General features: G+C 38.1%; 3 protein-coding genes across 7 annotated transcripts; 1 reads left to right on the top strand and 2 right to left on the bottom strand.

Annotated features, from left to right (window-relative positions):
* Positions 1 to 625: 625 nt before the first annotated feature.
* anp32b (acidic (leucine-rich) nuclear phosphoprotein 32 family, member B) lies at positions 626 to 8,485 on the bottom strand. 3 transcript variants are annotated; one of them, XM_051705079.1, is made up of 7 exons: positions 8,317 to 8,485; positions 4,459 to 4,608; positions 3,515 to 3,637; positions 3,181 to 3,361; positions 2,980 to 3,086; positions 1,345 to 1,411; positions 626 to 1,229 (listed from the first exon to the last, which is right to left on the bottom strand). In XM_051705079.1, the coding sequence occupies exons 1-7, from the start codon at positions 8,368 to 8,370 to the stop codon at positions 1,150 to 1,152; spliced, it is 762 nt and encodes a 253-aa protein (XP_051561039.1). In that variant the 5' UTR covers positions 8,371 to 8,485; the 3' UTR covers positions 626 to 1,149. The 3 variants fall into 3 exon arrangements, with proteins under 3 accessions (XP_051561039.1, XP_051561037.1, XP_051561038.1); XM_051705077.1 differs by having other exon boundaries at positions 626 to 1,232; positions 8,317 to 8,484; XM_051705078.1 differs by having other exon boundaries at positions 626 to 1,232; positions 2,980 to 3,083; positions 8,317 to 8,484.
* A 5,365-nt stretch (positions 8,486 to 13,850) lies between these two features.
* Positions 13,851 to 16,403, top strand: hemgn (hemogen). 3 transcript variants are annotated; one of them, XM_051705086.1, is made up of 4 exons: positions 13,851 to 14,115; positions 15,249 to 15,339; positions 15,482 to 15,837; positions 15,980 to 16,403. In XM_051705086.1, the coding sequence occupies exons 1-4, from the start codon at positions 14,058 to 14,060 to the stop codon at positions 16,048 to 16,050; spliced, it is 576 nt and encodes a 191-aa protein (XP_051561046.1). In that variant the 5' UTR covers positions 13,851 to 14,057; the 3' UTR covers positions 16,051 to 16,403. The 3 variants fall into 3 exon arrangements, with proteins under 3 accessions (XP_051561046.1, XP_051561044.1, XP_051561045.1); XM_051705084.1 differs by having other exon boundaries at positions 13,857 to 14,115; positions 15,932 to 16,403; XM_051705085.1 differs by having other exon boundaries at positions 13,862 to 14,115; positions 15,249 to 15,327; positions 15,932 to 16,403.
* A 1,012-nt stretch (positions 16,404 to 17,415) lies between these two features.
* trmo (tRNA methyltransferase O) lies at positions 17,416 to 23,032 on the bottom strand. Its single transcript, XM_051705049.1, has 6 exons — positions 22,746 to 23,032; positions 22,506 to 22,657; positions 22,203 to 22,377; positions 21,120 to 21,277; positions 19,548 to 20,102; positions 17,416 to 19,354 (listed from the first exon to the last, which is right to left on the bottom strand). The coding sequence occupies exons 1-6, from the start codon at positions 22,826 to 22,828 to the stop codon at positions 19,122 to 19,124; spliced, it is 1,356 nt and encodes a 451-aa protein (XP_051561009.1). The 5' UTR covers positions 22,829 to 23,032; the 3' UTR covers positions 17,416 to 19,121.
* Between the last annotated feature and the right edge of the window lie 39 nt (positions 23,033 to 23,071).

Genomic DNA, 23,071 nt, shown 5'->3' with positions numbered 1-23,071 from the left:
AAATTATAGTCATCTCTGCATATTAAGATGGGATAGGAGAAAATATTTGAACAGATTAAGTTACATCAGCTTTAAGAATGGCATACTACAGTATCATACTACTCTATTTCTGCCATATAGCGCTATGGCAGTAGGAGTAAGAGTAGTATGGGAAGTACGCCATTTCGAACTCAGCCCAAGTCAAATTTTGGTTTTAGAATGGGCTAAAATCTTTTGAGAGATGAAGGCTATTCCATGCACTACTGCCTTGAAAGAGGTGTCATCGTAGCAAGCAGAGGATTATTGGATGCACTGAAAGTTCAGAACAAAATGGCATTTAAATAGAATTTTATTAATGTCTTTACTGCAATTCTTGATCAATTTAAAGCACCTGTGGTGAGCTACAGTTTTCCTTCAAAAACAAATTCAGAGATTCAAAACGTTTGAACTGTGGTGTACATACTGTATATATTATTACTATTGTATGCTTCTAAGAAACAACACAATCTACACTCCCGCATCACGATTTTGGCCTAAAAGTGTGCACTTTATGGAAATACATATGTTCTTAACTGGCCATGAAGCCATTCTCATTTTGTCTTCAACTCATTGTTAAGATAAAGGACAGAGACTAAGGAGAACAAGCAAAGCACAAAATGTTATTTTATTTACAAAGTTTGTTTTCATCTTACATAAAGTAAAAATGTAGCGACAACCTTGAATTGTGCCACAGGCTGCCACACTAAAATGATGGCTCGCTTGTTACACAGTTGCTATAGCAATCTTATTGGGAATATTGGAACAAAAACTAAAGGGAGAGAAAACGTCAAAAAAGGGGAGGAAAAAAAGAACATTTTCAACAAAATATTAAAAGCACAGACCCAAAACTAAATACCAGTCCCCAAAGTCCTCACAGGTTTTGAAACGCAAATGGGCAGCGGCTTGAGAGTGGATTGCTGAGTAAGCCACTGATTCAGAAGGCTCTCATAAAGCTCGCAGGCTTAATTTGAACAGATCCACATGCTCCACTCGTCCGAAACAGTCTTGCCCCCATAGGGAGCTTGGCGTGTGGAAAAGGGGAGAGTTGTGGAGGGGTAGAAAGGTTGATGGGATAGCCAAGTTTTTGAAAAGGAAAGGGAGGGAAGGAGTAACAGAGTTGGTCATCGGCACTTAATCATCCTCCTCATCATCATCATCATCTTCATCGTCCGCTTCTCTTTTTCTCTTCTCACCCTTTCCTCCTTGCTCTTCTTCTGAGAAAAACAGTTTTAGACTTTCAATCACTTGGACCCCAAAGGAGCCAAAGTCATAAAATCAGGGGAAAAACAACACATTGAGGCCTTCTTTCAGTTTGCTTAAAATTACCTTCATCATCCTCGTCGTCGTCATCATCCTCATCATCTACCTCTCCCTCCTGGCCAAAGTCTTCCTCCTGAAAACAACAAGCCCATGCTTATGAATCTGTTTTCTGTGTTCTCCATAAGCGGTAGACAGTGCTGGGTAAATGACTTCTGAAATAGTACTGATTACTAATGACATGACTTAAATTGTTATCATTAACTTACACTTTTCAGGTAATCTAATTTGATTACTTTTGGATTACTCATTGCATATTTTGATCTAATCATTAATTTTAAATATTAAGTGCCAATTAACACTCCTTTCATTAAAAATATTTCAGCTCTGTAGGTCCATACAATGCAAGTGAATGGTGACCAGAACTTTGAAGCTCCAAAAAGCACATAAAGGCAGCATAAATGTAATCCATAAAACTCCAGTGGTTTAATCCATGTCTTCAGAAGTGATATGATAGGGGTGGGTGAGAAACAGATCAATATTTAAATCCTTTTTTTACTATACATTCTCCTGCCTGCCCAGTAGGGGGCGATATGAATAAAGAATGCGAATCACCAAAAACAAAATAATAATGTGAAAGTGAAAGTGGAGATTTATAGTAAAAAAAGGACTTAATTATTGATCTGTGTCGCATCCACACCTATCATATCACTTCTGAAGACATGGATTAAACCACTGGAGTCTTATGGATTACTTTTATGCTGCTTTTATGTGCTTTTTAGAGCTTCAAAGTATACACAGAATTTGTGTTCTGCAGAAGAAAGTCACACACATCTGTGATGGCATGAGGGTGAACTATCCCTTTAAACATTAGTAAAGAACCTCCAAGTGATCCTTAAGATTGGCTGTGGAGTCTTTTTCAATGGATATAACTTTTGTAAGGCACAGTTATTTTCCCCTCTCTCTCTTTGAAAGTCAAGTCATTTCTGTGCATGGTTTTAGGAGGAATGGAACCACACTGTCTTCAATGCAAATCATATAATTCATAAACTGTTATGCACATTAATATTAAGCACATTATATATTGTAATATATTCCAAGCACTCAATTTCTGAAATCTACATTACATGTAATCCGTTACTCGGGATGCACTGATCCGATATCTGGATCGGTATCGGCTCCAATACTGACGTTTTTAGACAGATCGGGTATCGGTCTGATGAGCCCGATCAAAATTCGATACTGTATGTTATTCATGTTTGTACTGTCTCCAAATCTGACATAAAAGCACCATTAAAGTAGATCATATGACTCGTGCAATTATTCAAAGCCACTTGAAGACATGCGACAGCTCTGTGAAATTGCAAAAGGCTGAGTTTAATAAGTAAATATACACAGGAAGTTTGCTGCTGCATTATCCAGTAGACGAGTTAAAGTTTTTCTTAGTAAGTTATACACTTATATTGAAATAATGTGTAGTTAGAGGTGTGTGTCTTTACATATAAAAGATTACCCCCAATTAGTTTCACACAATGAGGTAAAGATATCTAATCTGATTATGCAAAAAAACAACAATGGTATCGGATTGGTATCGTCCGATACTGAGATTTCAGATATTGGAATCGGAAGAGAAAAAGTGGTATCGGTGCATCCCTATCCGTTACTACCCAGCACTGGTGGCAGATTAGAGAGATGAACCCTTACCTCATCCTCTCCACTGACATCCTCATCATCCTCCTCTCCTTCAACCTCATCTTCATCATCATCATCATCTTCCTCTTCATCAAATTCCTCCTCTCCATCCTCATCTTCTGCATTAAAAGTGATATTAATGAACAATACTATTCCCCCAAGATACTCAATAGCTATGTCTGAACACTGAAACGGCAAGCTGGGAACTCTCACCCTCATCATCATCGACTCCATCAGCTTCCCCGTCAGAGTCTGAGGCCTCTTGGTCATCCATGTCGTAGCCATCCAGATATGCGAGCTGTGGAAGAAGCTTGAAGACACTTTCCCGGTAGTCATTCAAGTTTGTGACCTCACAATTGAAAAGGTCAAGACTCTTCAAATGGTCAAGTTTTTTCTGCCAAAGTGAACAGATTGGTCACAAGTATTAATCATTTCTGTTGTTGACAAGTGGAGCTTATGAACATATGTTGTACAATTAAGCTGTTGTAAAGATAATGTGTAAAACCATGACATGTGTAGGGATCCGAGTGAGGAAGTATGTACAAACCAAGGGTTCCAGTGTGCTGATGTCCTTCAGTTTGTTTCCACTTAGATTTAGATGTGTGAGATTGGGGAGTTTTTCAGCTAAAACATCAAGGCCACCAGAAATTCTGTTGTCACTGAGTTCCAACTAAATAAATAGAAAATTACATTCCATCAGAACAAAAATTCATATGTGTTGTTGGAAACTACACATGCTTTAAAGGGACAGTTCACCCAAAAATGAAAATTCTCATCATTTACTCACCCTCATGCCATCCCAGATGTGTTTGACTTTCTTTCTTCAGCAGAACACAAATGAAGATTTTTAGAAGAATATTTCAGCTCTGTAGCTCCATACAATGCAAGTGAATGGTGACCAGAACTCTGAAGCTCCAAAAAGCACATAAAGGCAGCATAAAAGTAATCCATAAGACTCCAGTGGTTTAATCCATGTCTTCAGAAGTGATATGATAGGTGTGGGTGAAAAACAGATCAATATTTAACTCCTTTTTCACTGTACATCTTGGCATTGCAATCTCTTGGCAAGGTCATGATTTCAAGCTCGATTACACTTCCTAGTGCTTGATAAATGCACAGAGTGCTAGGAAGTGTAATCGAGCTTGAAATCATGATCGCCAAGGAGACTGCTGATGTCAAGATTTATAGTGAAAAGGGAGTTATATTTTGGTCTGTTCCACCCAAACCTGATAATACCACTGGAGTCTTATGGATTACTTTTATGCTGCCTTTAAGTGCTTTATTGAGCTTCAGAGTTCTGGTCACCATTCACTTGCATTGTATGGAGCTACAGAGCTGAAATATTCTTCTAAAAATCTTCATTTGTGTTCTGCAGAAGAAAGTAAGTCATACACATCTGGGATGGCATGAGGGTGAGTAAATGATGAGAGAATTTTCATTTTTGGGTGAACTATCCCTTTAACAAAGACAAGGAAAAGCACATGTGAATACCTTTTTAAGTTTTCCAAGTTTAGGAAGGTTGGAAACTGAAAGTAGACCAACATTTATCAAACTTAGAAATTCGAGATTAACAAATTCTGATGTGAGGCCTTCAATTTTCCCTTCATTTGATCTGCAGTTGTCAAGGACAAGTTCTCGTACCTAAAAAGAACCAAAAAGAGAGGAAAACAAATACTTTAACCCTCTTTTTAATACAACAGTAATCAACTATAAGACGCAACTGTGTGACATCAAAACATGTGTATTGTGTTTACAGTCAGCGTTGTTGGACACGTTGGCCAACAAAGACATGACAAAAATAACTGATGGTTAAAGTTTCTCAACTTGGAAATAAACATGAATTCTGGTCGTTCATTTTAAAAACGGTCGTTTTTAAGGTGTGGCGGATATTTTTGGACGTTTTGATGTGCCATAGTTTGTCCGTTTATATCTTTGGCTCAAAACTATTGTTATAAATGAACTGAATAGTGTTTGCTGCTGCTGCTGCTGTTGTAAGACACTATGGCTCAGACTGTCGCAGATTACAAGCCGACAGCCAGACAACATGGACATAATCCGTTGATAACGCCATCTTCAGTAGCATTTTTGTATGACAAACTGCAAAAGGAGGTATTTAAAGATATTTTTTTAAATCGATTAATCTAACAATTATTAGAACGATTATTGCAACGATTAATCATTAGCTCTTAAACGATTATTCAGATTGTGCCCTGACTTAAAAGGTTATATTAAATGTGTTTACTAACAATAAAGAGGACAAAATCATCTTTTAAAAATACCTCTAAATGACATTCACTGAATTAAAGGAAAAACATACTTTTTATTAAGTTTAATTCAATAAAGAAATTCACTGCAAAAAATCAAACAAAAAAAGTTTGTCTTGTTTTCCATTTAAAATTGTCTAAAAATCCTTAAAACAAGAAACATTTATATAAGAAGCAACATAAGATAAGATATTTAGACGTGCTTTAAGAGAATGTATCTTAAATAGAAGTGTATTTCGCATATAAGTGTATTTTTTCACTTATACTTCTGCGAGTGCAGTAAAGACAAAATACTTATATTCAAGATCTATCCTCTAAAAGCAAGTCTAAATATCTGATATGCTGCTTCTCATGTGAATGCATCTTTTTTTAAAGGATTTTTAGATATTTTAAAATATTTGTATTTTTAATATTATATTAAAACATTCTCAGATAATATTTCTTTCTTCTGCAGTATAGCTGCTAAAGTAAATGTACGTTGTTTTAAAGGAGTTTTAGATATTTATATTGGAAAACAAGCCAAAACAAAAACAAATCAAAAATTTATTTTGTTGTCGTGTATAATTGGACGAAGACTCTCTCACTCTCTCTGTTTATAGTTATTTACATGATCTTCTTCTGTATTATTTGAACTTTAATAGAGCTATAATGCATTAAATATAACCGCTTTAAAGATGTAACGCATTAAATATAACCGCATTAAAGATGTAACGCATTAAATATAACCGCATTAAAGATGTAACGCATTAAAGCTGTAACGCATTAAATATAACCGCATTAAAGATGTAACGCATTAAAGCTGTAACGCATTAAATATAACCGCTTTAAAGATGTTACACATTAAATATAACCGTATTAAAGCTGTAACGCATTAAATATAACCGCATTAAAGATGTAACGCATTAAATATAACCGCATTAAAGATGTTACGCATTAAATATAACCGTATTAAAGCTGTAACGCATTAAAGATGTTACGCATTAAAGATGTTACGCATTAAAGATGTTACGCATTAAATATAACCGTATTAAAGCTGTAACGCATTAAAGATATAACCGCATTAAAGATGTTACGCATTAAAGATGTTACGCATTAAAGATAACTGTATTAAAGCTGTAACGCATTAAATATAACCGTATTAAAGCTGTAACGCATTAAATATAACCGCATTAAAGCTGTAACGCATTAAATATAACCGCATTAAAGCTGTAACGCATTAAATATATCTGCATTAAAGATGTAACGCATTAAATATAACCACGTTAAAGCTGTTACGCATTAAATATAACCACGTTAAAGCTGTTACGCATTAAATATATCCGCGTTAAAGCTGTAACGCATTAAATATAACTGTATTAAAGCTGTAACGCATTAAATAACCGCATTAACCGCTCTCACGCATCATCATTAGAGTTTGTGATCTCATGTTACGGTAAATGATATCAAACAACTATTCGACAACGAACATTTTTGTCAACAATTGTCGATAATGTCAACTAATCGTTTCAGCCCTATTTCATGCATCACAAACCAAAGGAACCAATCCCGTCACCTTGTGGGGCTGGGCTTTCCATATCATTAGCATATGCTATGGCGAAGCAAGGAGTATAAGGAGAGCAGGTGTAGCTAAGTATTGTATTTTTCAAGACATGTTTTTGGATACAAAGTTGCAAAAGGACAAATGGTGAGACTTATTACCAAAGATCTGAAAATCCGAGATAAATGGGTGCAGTTTATTTGGTAAACTTCCAGAGAAAACTCGGGTTTGCAGTAGTCATTTTCCAGAGAACTGCTTTGAAAATTTTACCCAAAAACAGATTGACACTAAACTTATACTGCAGCCCAACGCTGCAATCCTGGGGACACAGCAGGCCCGTGCACGAGTGAGTAGAGATGGAGGCGGGGACTAATTTGCATATTCATAGATCCGCACATACTAAATGAGGCAAAGTTATATCTAAGCCATTTTAAAGCATGAACGGATTATTTTCATTGGGAACATTTTTTTTTTTAAATATGTAATTTTGATGAACAAAGATGAGTTTTTAGGGGTTAAACCAGTGACTGGAGAGGGACTTAAAAGGCTTCTGTATAAAGGCGTATTCCTGACGAAGACAGCTGAAATTAGTGAGACAAAAATGGAGTTTCTGTCTGTCTGTCATGACAACATGGCGCCTCCTCAGATACACTATATTCACACTTCTCTACACATTAAACACAGACACTGCGCTCGAAAACTCCACAATACACTGTTATTCTGCTTACAGCTTCATTTGAATCGCAGTGTTTATAACATTTCCGCCGGATATTCCAGCCACACTCGCACATGCAGTTTCTTTTTACTCGCTTATTCTTACAGACTTTTCACTGTTTGTGCTGGAATTGTTTTAAATTGTATTTTAGTATATTTGTAAGATCCCCAGAGCGAACACATCGAGTATAAAGTGTTAGTTTAATCACACGTGTCGTGGTAATTAATGGCGGGAAACAGCGAGTTACAATATAACGAATTAAACTTAATATTCTTATATACAAAACATACGTGTGTTTAACGGGAATTTGTGCATGAACCCTTATTTATTTTTAATTCAGCCTATTCTTGGTTTAAACAGCACAAACCGTCGTTGCACGTATACAATATGTGCATCAAAGACATGCTTTACTTCATTATTTTAAACCAGTTCTCTTATTTCTCTTTACGAAGGTCGTAGAAAAAGAAAATCCGCTGAAAGGCGACGGTTCAGAAATGTGACGGTATGAAATAAACCATCCATATCCAACCACACCGATGCTAAAATGAGCAAATATTCAACATAACACCATCCCAATCTTAAATACATCCAGCAATGCTGCGATAACTCCGATGCAACTACTCGAGCTCATTAAATCTGAATAATTTCATATCGAAAGACGGATGAACATTACTGATGCGAATTTAAACGTATTACTTTTTTCTCTTCCAACTCTGTGGCAGGAACATTTCCCATGTGCTTTAAACTACACACAGGTCAGTGGAAGTCAAAAAAAAGTAGCACAGCAAGCATGGCTGGGCACAAAACTAAAGGTTTGGCTCAAAATCACTTACATCAGATGGTGTCCTGTTCCTCAGCTCCAAATGAATCCTCTTTTTCATGTCCATGTCGCCCCACTGGGTTCTGGAGGAATTTCTGTTCAGCCCAAAAGGTAGAAAGATGCCTTAATGGAGGGAGAATATGGGACTGTCCAATGATCTGAGTTAGTGTGAAAACGGCTCTGAAGCACATATATACTCCACAGCGCCATCTGTGGCCAATGACGCGCACTGCAGTTTAACAAACACATGGCAGATATATATATACATATATATATATATATATATATATATATATATATATATATATATATATATATATAAATACTCCACAGCGCCATCTGTGGCCAATGACGCACACTGCAGTTTAACAAACACATGGCAGATATATATATACATATATATATATATATATATATATATATATATATATATATATATATGTATTTATATACAAACTAAACAGCACCATCTGTGGCCAATGACGTGCACTGCAGTCTCACAAACACATGGCAGATATATATATATATATATATATATATATATATATATATATATATACTCCACAGCGCCATCTGTGGCCAATGACGCACACTGCAGTCTCACAAACACATGGCAGATATATATATACTCCACAGCGCCATCTGTGGCCAATGACGCGCACTGCAGTCTCACAAACACATGGCAGATATATAAATAAATAAATAAATATATATATATATATATATATATATATATATATATATATATATATATATATATATATATATATATATATATATATACTCCACAGCGCCATCTGTGGCCAATGACGCGCACTGCAGTCTCACAAACACATGGCAGATCTATATATATTCCACAGCGCCATCTGTGGCCAATGACGTGTACTGCAGTCTTACAAACACATGGCAGATCTATATATACTCCACAGCGCCATCTGTGGCCAATGACGCGCACTGCTGTCTCGCAAACACATGGCAGATCTATATATATTCCACAGCGCCATCTGTGGCCAATGACGTGTACTGCAGTCTTACAAACACATGGCAGATCTATATATACTCCACAGCGCCATCTGTGGCCAATGGCGTGCACTGCAGTCTCACAAACACATGGCAGATATATATATATATATATATATATATATATATATATATATATATATATATACTCAACAGCGCCATCTGTGGCCAATGACGTGCACTGCAGTCTCACAAACACATGGCAAATATATATATATATATTAAATTAGAACAAAAGTAAGTCAGTATCTGGTGTGGCCACCAGCTGCATTAAGCACTGCAGTGCATCTCCTCCTCATGGACTGCACCAGATTTGCCAGTTCTTGCTGTGAGATGTTACCCCGCTCTTCCACCAAGGCACTTGCAAGATCCCGGACATTTCTGGGGGGGAATGGCCCTAGCCCTCACCCTCCGATCCAACAGATCCCAGATGTGCTCAATGGGATTGAGATCCGGGCTCTTCACTGGCAATGGCAGAACACTGACATTCCTGTCTTGCAGGAAATATACTCAAGAGATATATACTCAACAGCGCCATCTGTGGCCAATGACGCGCACTGCAGTCTCACAAACACATGACGATATATACTCAACAGCGCCATCTGTGGCCAATGACATACACTGTAGTCTCACAAACACATGACGATATATACTCAACAGCGCCATCTGTGGCCAATGACGCACTGCAGTCTCACAAATACATGGCGGATTTATACTCAACAGCGCCATCTGTGGCAAATGATGCGCACTGCAGTCTTACAAACACATGACAGATATATACTCAACAGCGCCATCTGTGGCCAATGACGCACACTGCAGTCTCACAAACACATGACAGATATATACTCAACAGTGCCAACTGTGGACAATGACATGCTGCAGTCTCACAAATATATGGCAGATACATACTCAACAGCGCCATCTATGGCCAATGACACGCTGCAGTCTCACAAATACATGGCGGATATATACCCAACAGTGCCATCTGTGGCTAATGATGTGCACTGCAGTCTCACAAACATGACAGATATATACTCAACAGCGCCATCTGTGGCTAATGATTCGCACTGCAATCTCACAAACACATGACAGATATATACTCAACAGCGCCATCTGTGGCTAATGATGCGCACTGCAGTCTCACAAACACATGACAGATATATATTCAACAGCGCCATCTGTGGCTAATGATGCGCACTGCAGTCTCACAAACATGACAGATATAAACTCAACAGCACCATCTGTGGCTAATGATGCGCACTGCAGTCTCACAAACACATGACAGATATATGCTCAACAGCGCCATCTGTGGCTAATGATGCGCACTGCAGTCTCACAAACATGACAGATATATACTCAACAGCGCCATCTGTGGCTAATGATGCGCACTGCAGTCTCACAAACATGACAGATATATACTCAACAGCGCCATCTGTGGCTAATGATGCGCACTGCAGATATATACTCAACAGCGCCATCTGGGACCAATGAAATGCACTGCAGTCTCGCAAACACATGACAAACACCATTAAACTGCTGCATTACTGTTAGTGACATGAGAGGTTTGCACTAGTATTTTGTCTGAATTTACGTAGTGTAATATGTTGGACATGTAAAAGTGAATTTATTTTATTTTAGGCAATGTATTGCCTGATCAATGAAAAATGTTTATTATGGAAATTAAATAAAAAGTCATGCAAATTAATTTTCATTTTGGGGTCTTGAATTAGGCCTGTACAGAACCCTGCTTTCCGTCTGTTTTACAATCACAATCCCTAGTGGAAAAAACAGCTTAAGGTCCAAGCTGGTTATTAGCTGGTCCAAGCTGGTCATAAGCTGGTCGACCAGCTACCATCTTCCAAAAACCAGCTTGACCAGTTAATGACCAGCTCATGACCAGCTTGGACCAACTCATGACTAGCTTTGACCAGTTTGTGACCATCTTAAACCAGCTATCATGTTCCAAAAACCAGCTTGACCAGCTAATGACCAGCTTGGACCAGCTCATGTACAGCTTGGACCAGCTCATGACCAACTTCGACCAGTTTATGACCAGCTTAAACCAGCTACCATGTTCCAAAAAACAGCTTGACCAGCTAATCTCCAGTTTGGACCAGCTCATGACCAGCTTCGACCAATTTATGACCAGCTTAAACCTGCTACCATGTTCCAAAAACCAGCTTGACCAGCTAATGACCAGCTCATGACCAGCTTCGACCAGTTTATGACCAGCTTAAACCAGCTACCATGTTCCAAAACACAGTTTGACCAGCTAATCTCCAGTTTGGACCAGCTCATGACTAGCTTCGACCAGTTTATGACCAGTTTAAACCTGCTACCATGTTCCAAAATACATCTACCAGCTTAAGCAGGTTTTTCCACCAGGGATGGGCTGAACATTATTTTATGGCAAATCTGCATTAAAATGTGTCAGTATCATCTACATTTTATTTTCCACTATTTACACTGAATTGGTTCAACATTAGGTTTAGCCCACCACATTGACCATGGGGCACAGAATTAGTAAATTATATATTCTTAAAAAAAAGTAATATACTGGTCAGTATTTAAATAAATTTTACTGTTGTTGTTTTTTCTCTTTAAAAAAACTAGGAATGGAATTTGCAACACACCGACTTTCATTGAACGGACAAAAACAGTCGAAACATTGTTCAAAATGTATTCTTTTGTGTCCGGCAGAAGAAAGAAAGTCATTGTTCTGGAGCGACAAAGTCTCCAGTTTAGAGCGGCATGAGGGTGAGTAAATGATGACAGAATTTAGATTTTTGGGTGAACTATCCCTACAATGTTATAAACCTTGTGTGCTGTTCAGTTAGCACATGACTGAGAACACTTGCCAGGAGAGGGCATCATTTTGTGCATTCTTTAAACCTGTCTCTGTCATTTCTCTTACAAGCTGAATGAAATACCAGAGTTGGACAAAAGTGAAATTACAGAGGAATTCTATGGGGTTAGCTAAAAAAAAAATGACAAAAGCATTTGAAAAGGGGTCAGTGCTTGAGTTGTATTGCAATGGTCCCCTATAGAGCAACTATACATGTTTTTAATGTTTCAGAGGAAACGATTTTGAAAAATAATGGTACGACCTAACCCCATGCCAAACCGAAGAAGAACAGTGGTCAAAGGTCACCTAAAGCAATAGACATTTCACAGGAAAGTGCCTAACACCACAGAATTAAATTAGAACCTGTGAGAACCTCAGAACCAGTTTCAACAAAAACGCAGCGATTTGTAATTGTATGAGTAACTATCTTGTTGCGTTATTAAGATCAATGAATGTTTTGCATGGTTGCATAATAGTCAAGGAATATGAGGCTGTTTTACACAACGAGGAGCATGACATGGTGCAAACACTGTTCTCGCATCATGTTCTAGGCTGATAACAACCCAACATAAACTGTGAAACAAAAGGGTTCAGACAATCCCTCCATGGTCTCTATGACTGCTGCAAACATCTTTTTGTGAAGATTTTTTCATCCCACAAATAATTGAAAGCTTTTCTCTATGAAGAATCGTGCAATACAGCACTATACAATTCAGGACTAATGCAACAGCACTGTAAAAACAGCTTCAGCTGTTCCAAAGGCAGGTGTGGCCCTACTTATTCATTTCTTGTTATTGTATTATGATGGTGGCGGTAACATCATTTTAGCAATGGGAACTGAACATTTACTTTAAATGTAATTCAATAGAAAGGTTGGGGAATGGGGGAAAAGGGGAATGAATATATGTCAAACAATTTTCACTTTCTCTCATTACAGTCTGAGATGAATAATGCATGCCTACACTTATATTATATTCACTAACTCCAGAGCTGTTCAAGGGGAGGTGACATTATCTACACGGTTGGACAGCAGATCTCAATGTGTTTCGAGAAGATTGTGAACACACCCAGAAATTAAGCAGCACAGATAAAATGGCTGTTCGACTGGCCTGAGAGGGCAGCATCTTGTTGTGCTTTTGGGTATTCAAATGGCATGGAAATACATCATACAAAAATGCCCTTAGTGTCAGCTTCTGTGTAGGTTTTTTTTTTTAAATCACTTTTTTACTATAAATTCCACTCCTTACCCAGTTGATATGCACAAATAAATGTGAATCGACAAAAAAAAAAAAAGAAGAAATGCAAAAGTGAAAGTGGAGATTTATAGTTAACAATAACTTAAATATTGATCTGTTTCTCACACACACCTATCATATCACTTCTGAAGACATGGATTAAACCACTGGAGTCTTATGGATTACTTTTATGCTGCCTTTATGTGCTTTTTGGAGCTTCATAATATTGGTACCCATTCACTTGCATTGTGAGGACCAACTGACCTGAACTATTCTTTTTAAACCTAATGTTAACCTTTAATGGTTATGCATTTTACATTTTTACAGATCTTTTGACTACATGTTGGTCTATTGGTCACCTCTCATGATGGCAAACCAACAGTCACATAAACCCACACAAATATATCAAATCACCAGTGCCATTAGGGCTGACAGCCAGCAGCATGACCTCTTTTTTTACTTTCTTCTGTGAATATTGTGCCAAGTCCTCCACCTTCGCAAATAAGATAAGAGCACAACTGCAAGAACTCTCCCAGCACTGCGCTAATGTTTAACTAGATAATTCTTCTCTTAGGGGCAAGAAAAGTAAATGGGCACAATTTCGTTCCGTCCTGTCATTTCAGTACTTCAAATTCATGTGATAGGGGCAAGAAAATGGAAGAGACATTGGAGAATGTGAACACACCATCTGAATTTAAAGTATCTGATGCAGGTATGACTTTTGAATCAATCAAACGTTTTAGTTTTATTTAAGTAAGAAATCACTATGAGGAACAGCTTGATAGCCCGAATTTGTTCTATTAGCTTGTGTTTTCAAAGGATGAAACGGTAAACATCTTATGTCAGATAAAGAGTAAAAAACTGTGTTCTTAAGTGCAAAATTTGTATCCTGCTCCTTTTCATGTGTAGTTCTTCCTTCTATAGGACTCTTTATTATAGTATCTATTCCTGCTTGTTTATATAGCTGAGTAAGATATTTAAGACTTCAGTACATTGTTGCAGTAAACAGGGTGTGATTCTGTTCATATGTCAGTATATCTACCTATCCTCTTATTAATCACAGCCATTTAAAACTTGCAATGAGCAACTTTTAGATACAAAGACAATGCTGAATACTTTTACGTGGTGCTACCTTAAATGCTTTACTGCAATACCTGATGTATTAAAGGGACAGTTCACCCAAAATTGAAAACTGTCTCATTTATTCACTCTCATGCCATCCCAGATGTGCATGACTTTCTTTCTTCTGCAGAACACAAATGAAGATTTTTAGAAGAGTATTTCAGCTCTGTAGGTCCATACAATGCAAGTGAATGGTGACCAGAAATTTGAAGCTCCAAAAAGCACATAAAGGCAGCATGAAAGTAATTAATACAACTCCAGTGGTTAAATCCATGTTTTCAGAAGAGATATGATCCATAGTTTTTTCCTATAAATTTTCCTCCCTGCCCTATAGGGGGAGATGTGCACGAAGAAACAAAATAATAATGCGAAAGTAAAAGTGGAGATTTATAGTAAATAAATGACTTAAATATTGATCTGTTTCTCACCCACACCTATCATATCACTTCTGAAGACATGGATTAAACCACCGGAGTCATATGGGTTACTTTTATGCTGCATTTATGTGCTTTTTGGAGCTTCAAAGTTCTGGTCACCATTCACTTGCATTGTATGGACCTACAGAGCTGAAATATTCTTCTAAAAATCTTAATTTGTGTTCTGCAGGAGAAAGAAAGTCAAACACATCTGGGATGGCATGAGAGAATTTTCATTATTGGTTGAACTATTACTTTACAATAGCAGACAAACAGAAAAGAACTGAGTGGTTTGTTTGTTTGGTAGGTGGAATTCGGCTACGGCTGAGAGACAGAGACCTGCTAAAGAAACGGAAGGCTGAGGCAGAGGAAAAGGCAACAAACCAGTGGGTTTATGGGTAAAGATAGTATTGAGATGGGAAAGGCTAATGAGGACTAATTATTTACCAATTCAATCACATTGTGGTGCTGATGAATGCAAAAATGAAGCAATCGAAAGATTAAGTATTTTGCATAATATTCCCCTAACTTTGACTGCAGGGCACAAAGCATTAAAAGAGCAAGAAAGAGTACCAGCGGTACCCCAGGAAAGAAAGGTCGACCAAGAAAAGAGCAACCTATAGTAGAAGAGCAGCCCAAAATAGAGGAGCAGGCCATACCAGAAGATCTCTGTGAGGTTCAGGAAACTGACCCTTCCCCTGCCACACTTCCCAACACGCAACCAGTATTGCCCAATGAACCTGAGACAGTGACCCTGCCACCAGCTGAGCCACAACCAGAGTTGGTGCCTGTGGACACAATAAGTGATAAACCTCTTGAGGGGTTTCTGATCGAGGATCTGGGGCCTGATGAGGAAGACAGACCAATACCTCAAAATAGGCTAGACATTGATACAGGTAATTACAGAAATACCCTTGCATGTTTCACATGGACCATTTGTGTGTACTTAAAATATTTTGTCAAAGCAAACCAGTGTATGTTGGTTTTCAGGTGATGTGCCTGAACAGAGTCAAGTCTCTATCCCCATGTTTCCTCCAGCTCCGGCAATCCCAACGTTTCCTCCAGCTTCTGCTCCTTATCCAGACAGCCTACCAGAGAATTTACTCTGAGTCTCTTATTTCAGAGTCACTGTGCTGAAAGCATGGAGACTAACTCAATAGCCAAATGATTTTTATTTCAAGAGCAAATGTAAATGTATTCAAACAATTTCATTGTTTTGTGTTTATATGCCACTCGTCAATATACTCTTGTCAAAGGAAAACAAACCAGACATTTTGCTTAATTAAAAACAAAAACAGAAAATAATGAATGTATAAAATATAGTGCTTTTGTGCCTCCTAGTGATCATAAAGTGACTTGCACATTGCAAAAGTGATGTTTTTTTAAATTGCATTTAGGCTTCTATAACAAAGAATCTCAGTTTGTTTGTACAACTATTTAAAATTAAATGGGTTTTATATTTTGTCTTTGTCACCGATTCCTTCACACTCACTTGTAAAACCATCATCCTCACTTCAAATATCTGGATTAACATTTTATCTGTGACATTTAGTAAAAAAAAAAAAAACAATTCCAGAACAAAATCATTCAACAAATAACAAAAGTAACTATTCAGAAAGTAGCATAAACACTAATAATAATAATAAAAATAACAATAATAATAATAATAAACAAAGAAACTGTAGTAATCCTGGCCTTAGCAAAATGTGAGGAACTTGCAGTCTCCAAACATGCAGTAAGTAACTGATCTATACTGTAAACTATAAAAATGATTAGTTCTATCTTCAGGGTTTTTTATTTTTTTAGAAGTTTTTACAGCTCTAAATGATGGGCCTGCTGAATCACCTCTTGACAGCTAAATGACTGACTTAAAGGGACAGTTCACCCAAAATGTAAATTATCTCCTCATTTACTCACCCTCATGCCATCCCAGATGTGTATGACTTTCTTTCTTCTGCAGAACACAAATGAAGATTTTTAGAAGAATATTTCAGCTCTGTAGGTCCATACAATGCAAGTGAATGGTGACCAGAACTTTGAAGCTCAAAAAAGCACATAAAGGCAGCATAAAAGTAATCCATAAGACTCCAGTGGTTTAATCCATGTCTTCAGAAGTGATATGATAGGTGTGGGTGAGAAATAGATCAATCATTAAGTCCTTTTTTAACTATAAATCTCAACTTTCAAACAGCCCTCCTAAGTGCTCTTCTTAAGAGTTCTTCTTTTGTTTTTGGAGAGTCATGGATATCGAGATTTAATAGTAAAAAAAGGACTTAATTATTGATCTGTTTCTTTCCCACACCTATCATATCACTTCTGAAGACATGGATTAAACCACTGGAGTCTTATGGATTACTTTTATGCTGCCTTTACGTGTTCAAAGTTCTGGTCACCATTCACTTGCATTGTATGGACCTACAGAGCTGAGATATTCTTCTAAAAATCTTCATTTGTGTTCTGCAGAGGAAAGAAAGTCAAACACATCTGGGATGGCATGAGGATGAGTAAATGATGAGAGAATTTACATTTTTGGGTGAACTATCCCTTTAATGCTCAGTTGACAATGGAACAGTTCTCTTCTATCAGTCATCAAGGGTACTAATAAACAATTCTAGTCCCTTTGATAGCACTGACGCTGTTCTGTGCTTAGAGTTCCTCCATCAAAATTATCTTTAGCCTCCAGTCCTTCAGATCTGAGGTGTTAACTTCTATTCTTAAACAGGTTTGCTGCAAGTTTGTAGTTTTTCAGTTTAAGGTATCTGTGTGCAGCACTGACTCCTGCAGATTGGGATGCTTAGAGGCTTGACTGGATGATACTGTTCTCGACGTGCCCATCTCAGCACTGTCTCCCCAGATGGTTTAGAGTAACAGGGCTCTCCAGCCATGCAACCACTCTAGTCGAGAATAGGTCATTTAACTAAGTCCACAGCTTGGCCAAAGTTGTGTACCTGAACCCCATGCACCAGTACTAATCTGGCTAAACCCACAGCCTACGACCCGCCATCATGAGGACAGCACAGCAAGAGCAGGATCATTCCGTCTCCGTCACGTGTGTTTGCAATCGAGACAGCTGGCTCTAAAATCCCTGCAAGTTGATCCATACAAATATCTTCCTGCTGTGTATCACTGCGTCTAAATATCACTATCAAAATGTTATTCCCAATCAAATTATCACCATTTAAAAGAATAGTTCACCCTAAAATGACAATTCTCTCATTATTTACTCATGCTTATGCTGTTCCAAACCTGTATGGCTTTCTTCTGTGGAACACAAAGATATTTTGAAGAATGTCTGAGCTGTTTTTTCCCCATATAATGCAAGTTAATGGGGATCCAAATGTTCAAGCTCCAACAAGGAAATAAAAGTAGCATAAAAGTAATCCATCTATACGATTATATTACATCTTCTAAAGTTGTATGATAGGTTTGGGTGAAACACAGACCACAATTTGAGTCCTTTCTCACAAAAAATCTTGACATTAGCACTACGAATCAGGAGAGAAGCTCATTTACGCGTTCCAGCGCTTGAACCATGTTCACGCAAGAACTTAAGTGGTTACACTCTAAATAACATTTGCTTTACATCTATTTACTTATTGTTCAAAATGGTGAGTATATGTGCTTTTCCTGGATGCCTCAACCAACAGGATGGTTCACGTGTGGAGCGAAGAAATGTGAATAAGTTTCTCTCATAAACGTGCCAAGGAGAGCTAGAGCGGATGTCAAGATTTTTAGTGAATAAGGACGAATTTTGGCCTATCACTCAAACCTACAGTATCGCTTCAGACGACTTGAGTCGTATGGATTCTTTTTATGCTACCTGTATGTCCATTTTGGAGCTTGAAAGTTTTGATCCCCATTGACTTGCATTATGTGAAAATAATATAGGTCGTATAGATTTGGAACAGCGTGAGGGTGAGTAATTATTTTTGGGTGAACTATTCCATTATATCTAACTTGACGGCCATTCTGGTCTGAGGGCCATTTCCTGTTGCTATTGGTATACACCAGAAACGACACACAGACCTGATTTGGCCTGTATTTAACCAATAAGAAGAAATATGTCATAGTTTCTTCTTATTGAAAACACTGACAATATTGAAGTGTTTTCAGACAGAGAGAGAGAGAGAGAGAGAGACCTCCATAAGAAAGACAAATTCAGTTTTTTTTTACATGAACCTCACACAACATCAGTGAGTTCTGAACTCTCCACGGGTTTGACTCTCACGACCTCAGCAAAGCCATCTCCAAACCAGCAGGTGATGTCAGCTGTATCCAGGGTGAAGAAGAACAGACGGTCTTGACAACTCGTGCGACGATATACTGATCTGGGGTCAGCAGAGAGAATGCTGCAGATGGCCGACACTGCCTCATCAGGTCCTTTCAAGAACTGGAACCTTGGCCTTTTGCTGTCTATTAAATCAAAATTCAGTTAAAAAAAATGACAACTGCCTTCATCGGAGAAAAACTTTCACGTATATGTTGATTCTGCATGAACAATAACACTTGAACACAAGTTCATTTAATGTGTGAAAAGAGCAGTCATGCATTTTGCTCATATGTTTTTGGCTGCACTCACTTCCATGTGTGAAGTATGCTTGTGTACCTGTACTGTCGCATGGAGCAAACTCTAGGAGCTCCTTCTCAGCATTCACAGTAAATCGCACATCTAGGTGACTGATAGGGGGTGCCCTGACCCAGGCAGCAATAGTACTGTAGGACTCCGGTCCATAACTGAGCCTGGATGAACTGACAGGAGTTGTGTCAGCTGAACTGCACTCAGAAGCACCCATGTTTTTGTCCTCAGCTGGATTTTCAGAGAAAAGCTGCCCTTGTTTGAGGTAGTGTTTCACCTCTGCTAGCACATCAGTCACATCTTTGGATCCAGACCTCTGTGACCAAGACAAATCTGAGGCAGTGGCTGGACTTGTTTTGGGGCAAAGCTCTGAGGAAGGCTCAGGTGATGTCTGTAAGAGTTCAGGTTCTTCATCTAGCTCCATCTCCTGGGCAATCACAGGGTCTGTGCACGATGTTAGTCTGTGTTCACTATCGGCATTGTCTGTCATTGCTTTAGGAGAGTCGTAGTCTGGAATATATGGTTTGATATCCAGCACAGGTGTTCCAGCGATAATATCAACCCCTGACAGGTGGAGTGTATCTCCTTGAAAATCAAATGAGCAGCGATTACTATCAGTGACATATGCAATTATACTCAAAGGATCTTTCACATTAATCTGATGTACAAAACACCCTTTTGCTAATCTTATGAAAACAATAAAAATAAATCATATGTTTGAATGCGATCATAGTGACTGTGATGTTTTGCAGTAGTTGTCCGATTGGAACACAGTGCAGCCTTCAAGGCGATTATTTGACGCTGCACACGGTTGCCAGGTATTCCCCAGTATCATTATGTATCAATAAGATGTTGCATTTTTGTTTTCTAGTGTTTATCATCAGCCTTTTGCCTACCGTGGTACATGTTCAAGCCCCAACTCTGTCATTTTAACCAAATTTCCAAAATAGCCCAACTGGGCATGAACTTGTCAACACTGTGCCTTGTTTGTGCTCAGCGCTCTGCGCATGCGTCAAGCACGTTGAAGTGTGCGAATGAGCTTCTCTCATGAATGCACCAAGGAGACTGCGGATGTCAAAATTTTATAGTGACTATAGACTTCAATTTTGCTCTGTTTCTCACCCTTCAAAAGACATGGATTAAACCACTCAAGTCGTATGTATTACATTTATGCTGCCTTTATGTGCTTTTTGGAGCTTGAACACTTTGGACACCATTTACTTATATTGCATGAACAAAAACACATCATAAATCTTTTAAATTCTCTTTATGTGTGTTCTGCAGAAGAAGGAAAGTCATACACATCTGGGATGGCATGAGGGCGAGTAAATGATGACAGAATTTTCATTTTTGGGTGAACTATCCCTTTAAGTGCAGCTCTGTCCTGTTATGAAAGGCATCTTAAAAAATAAAAAACACTGCACATGAGAGCTACTGGGGCTATGAACATCTCTTAAGACTTTTACCACAAATTCTGTGGAACAACCACAGTACCACACATTCCTCAAGACTAAAAGAATGATGTAGGCTATCCATGTTCATTTAATAGTAATACAACCACAGAAAATGCATAATCATAGTTTGGCCACAACCTGATCATACCTGTGATTCTTTCCAGCTTAGCCAAAGTCAGTCCCAATGCATTAGGCCTGTGGGGGCTACGGGTGGAGTACACCCCCACCTTCTGACCATTTAGACGAGGCGGCTTCACTTTGGCTTTATAACTCATTTGCCCATTCTTATGGAAGAGGAAAATGATCCTGAGAAGGTGAAAGATTAAAACAAAAGAATTCACTTCACAAATGTGTGCTTAACTTCAATTGTCATTTATTAGAATCAGTACCTGGTCGGCATACAATGTTCTTCTTGAAATACAGAAGTCAATTCTCTTTTGACTGTGTTATTAAAGGGACAGTGCACCAAAAATGAAAATTCTCTCATCATTTACTTACCCTCATGTCATCCCAGATGTGTATGACTTTCTTTCTTCTGCAGAACAGAAATGAAGATTTTTAGAAGAATATTTTAGCTCTGTAGCTCCATACAATGCAAGTGAATGGTGACCAGAAATTTGAAGCTCCAAAAAGCACATGAAGTCGACATAAAAGTAATCCATAAGACTCCAGTGATTAAATCTATATCTTTAGAAGTGATCCAAACAGTTTTAGGTGGAACAGACCAAAATATAACTCCATTTTTCACTATATATCTTGACATCAACAGTCTCTTTGGCAATCATGACTTCAAGCTTGATTACACTTCCTATAGCGCCATCTAGCACTCTGCACATGCGTCAAGCACTAGGAAGTGTAATCGAGCTTGAAATCATGATTGTGTCTATAGACCGTAATGGCAAGATATATAGTGAAAAATGAGTTACACTCTGGTCTCTTCTCACCTAAAACAGTTAGGATCACTTCAGATGACATGGATTAAAACAGTAGAGTCGTTTTATGCTGCCTTTGTGTGCTTTTTGGAGCTTCAAAGTTCTGGTCACCATTCACTTGCATTGTATGGACCTACAGAGCTGAAATATTCTTCTATAAATCTTCATTTGTGTTCTGCAGAAGAAAGAAAGTCATACACATCTGGGATGGCATGAGGGTGAGGAAATGATGAGAGAATTTCTATTTTAGGGTGAACTGTTCGTTTAAAGTGATGAGCAGTCATGCCTTTACTACACACCAGATATGGGAGTATTGTTCCAGCCCAATTAAAGAGTGCTCTGGGTTATTGAAGACTGATGGTTCAATCTTCAAGCTGGCCCGAGAGGAACTGCATATGGTGGGTTGTCGTGGCGTGCCATTTTTGACAGCAAAACATGAACTGATGTATCCGATGGGTAGAGTATGAATACGTCCTGACAGTGAAGAAGAACACATATATTACAAATGCTGCAAGACCTGAACTGATATTCCACACCACTGATGTATCAACAACTATAATGTGTCCTATAATGTGTAGCTTTATTAATTGCATTCATTTTACCTTGCTCTAATAACTGATTCATCCCACTTGGGCTCTGAGATGGACTTTTGCTAACTGACTGTAATCTGTCATGTTTCATGCAATCTGTCAGCATGGATTGAAGAGATGACATCTGCTTCTTATGGGCTCGGATGGATCCATCTAACTGCTGTCTGTTTAAACAAATCAATAATCAATGAAGGATGTGTTTCTTTCCAGAATATAATCATATGCAATAATCGTGCTGATTTAAGAACCTACCTGAGGTTTTTAATCTCTCTCCTCATAACTGATACCTGCTGTGTCAGTTTTCTGACATGTTCTGCACATCTGCATCTTGACATTTTAGTTGTAGTAAGATGGTACAGTTACACTTTAGAAATGTTTTTTCTTTAATTCTGTGACTGTCCACACTGGATTGTTTATTCCATCAGCAATGCAGTCGATGAACACGTGTTTTTTTGCTAGAAGAAAATGGTTGGACAACCACTAACTTACGCAGAAATGGTTGTAATGTGAACTAAACCAAAAGTCAGTTCACTGTCGGCCATCTCTGGAACGCTCTCGGTCATGATAGTGCAGCTCCC

Source organism: Myxocyprinus asiaticus, chromosome 8 (genome assembly GCF_019703515.2).
Source record: "Myxocyprinus asiaticus isolate MX2 ecotype Aquarium Trade chromosome 8, UBuf_Myxa_2, whole genome shotgun sequence".
Taxonomy (NCBI): domain Eukaryota; kingdom Metazoa; phylum Chordata; class Actinopteri; order Cypriniformes; family Catostomidae; genus Myxocyprinus; species Myxocyprinus asiaticus.
The sequence above is the reverse complement of the archived record's forward strand: the minus strand, read 5'-3'. Positions and strand labels throughout refer to the sequence as shown.

Bases quoted from the DNA above. Each gene is read 5' to 3' on its own strand.
- anp32b (XM_051705077.1), bottom strand. From the start codon at position 8,370: ATGGACATGAAAAAGAGGATTCATTTGGAGCTGAGGAACAGGACACCA. The intron at 4,609-8,316 runs GTAAGTGATTTT...GGTTCTTTTTAG, and splicing joins GGAACAGGACACCATCTGAT to GTACGAGAACTTGTCCTTGA. The intron at 3,362-3,514 runs GTTTGTACATAC...TCACTTTGGCAG, and splicing joins TCAGCACACTGGAACCCTTG to AAAAAACTTGACCATTTGAA.
- hemgn (XM_051705084.1), top strand. From the start codon at position 14,058: ATGGAAGAGACATTGGAGAATGTGAACACACCATCTGAATTTAAAGTA. The intron at 14,116-15,248 runs GTATGACTTTTG...TTTGTTTGGTAG, and splicing joins ATTTAAAGTATCTGATGCAG to GTGGAATTCGGCTACGGCTG. The intron at 15,340-15,481 runs GTAAAGATAGTA...CTTTGACTGCAG, and splicing joins ACAAACCAGTGGGTTTATGG to GGCACAAAGCATTAAAAGAG.
- trmo (XM_051705049.1), bottom strand. From the start codon at position 22,828: ATGTCAAGATGCAGATGTGCAGAACATGTCAGAAAACTGACACAGCAG. The intron at 22,658-22,745 runs GTAGGTTCTTAA...TTGTTTAAACAG, and splicing joins AGAGAGATTAAAAACCTCAG to ACAGCAGTTAGATGGATCCA. The intron at 21,278-22,202 runs GTGTGTAGTAAA...TCACCTTCTCAG, and splicing joins GAACAATACTCCCATATCTG to GATCATTTTCCTCTTCCATA.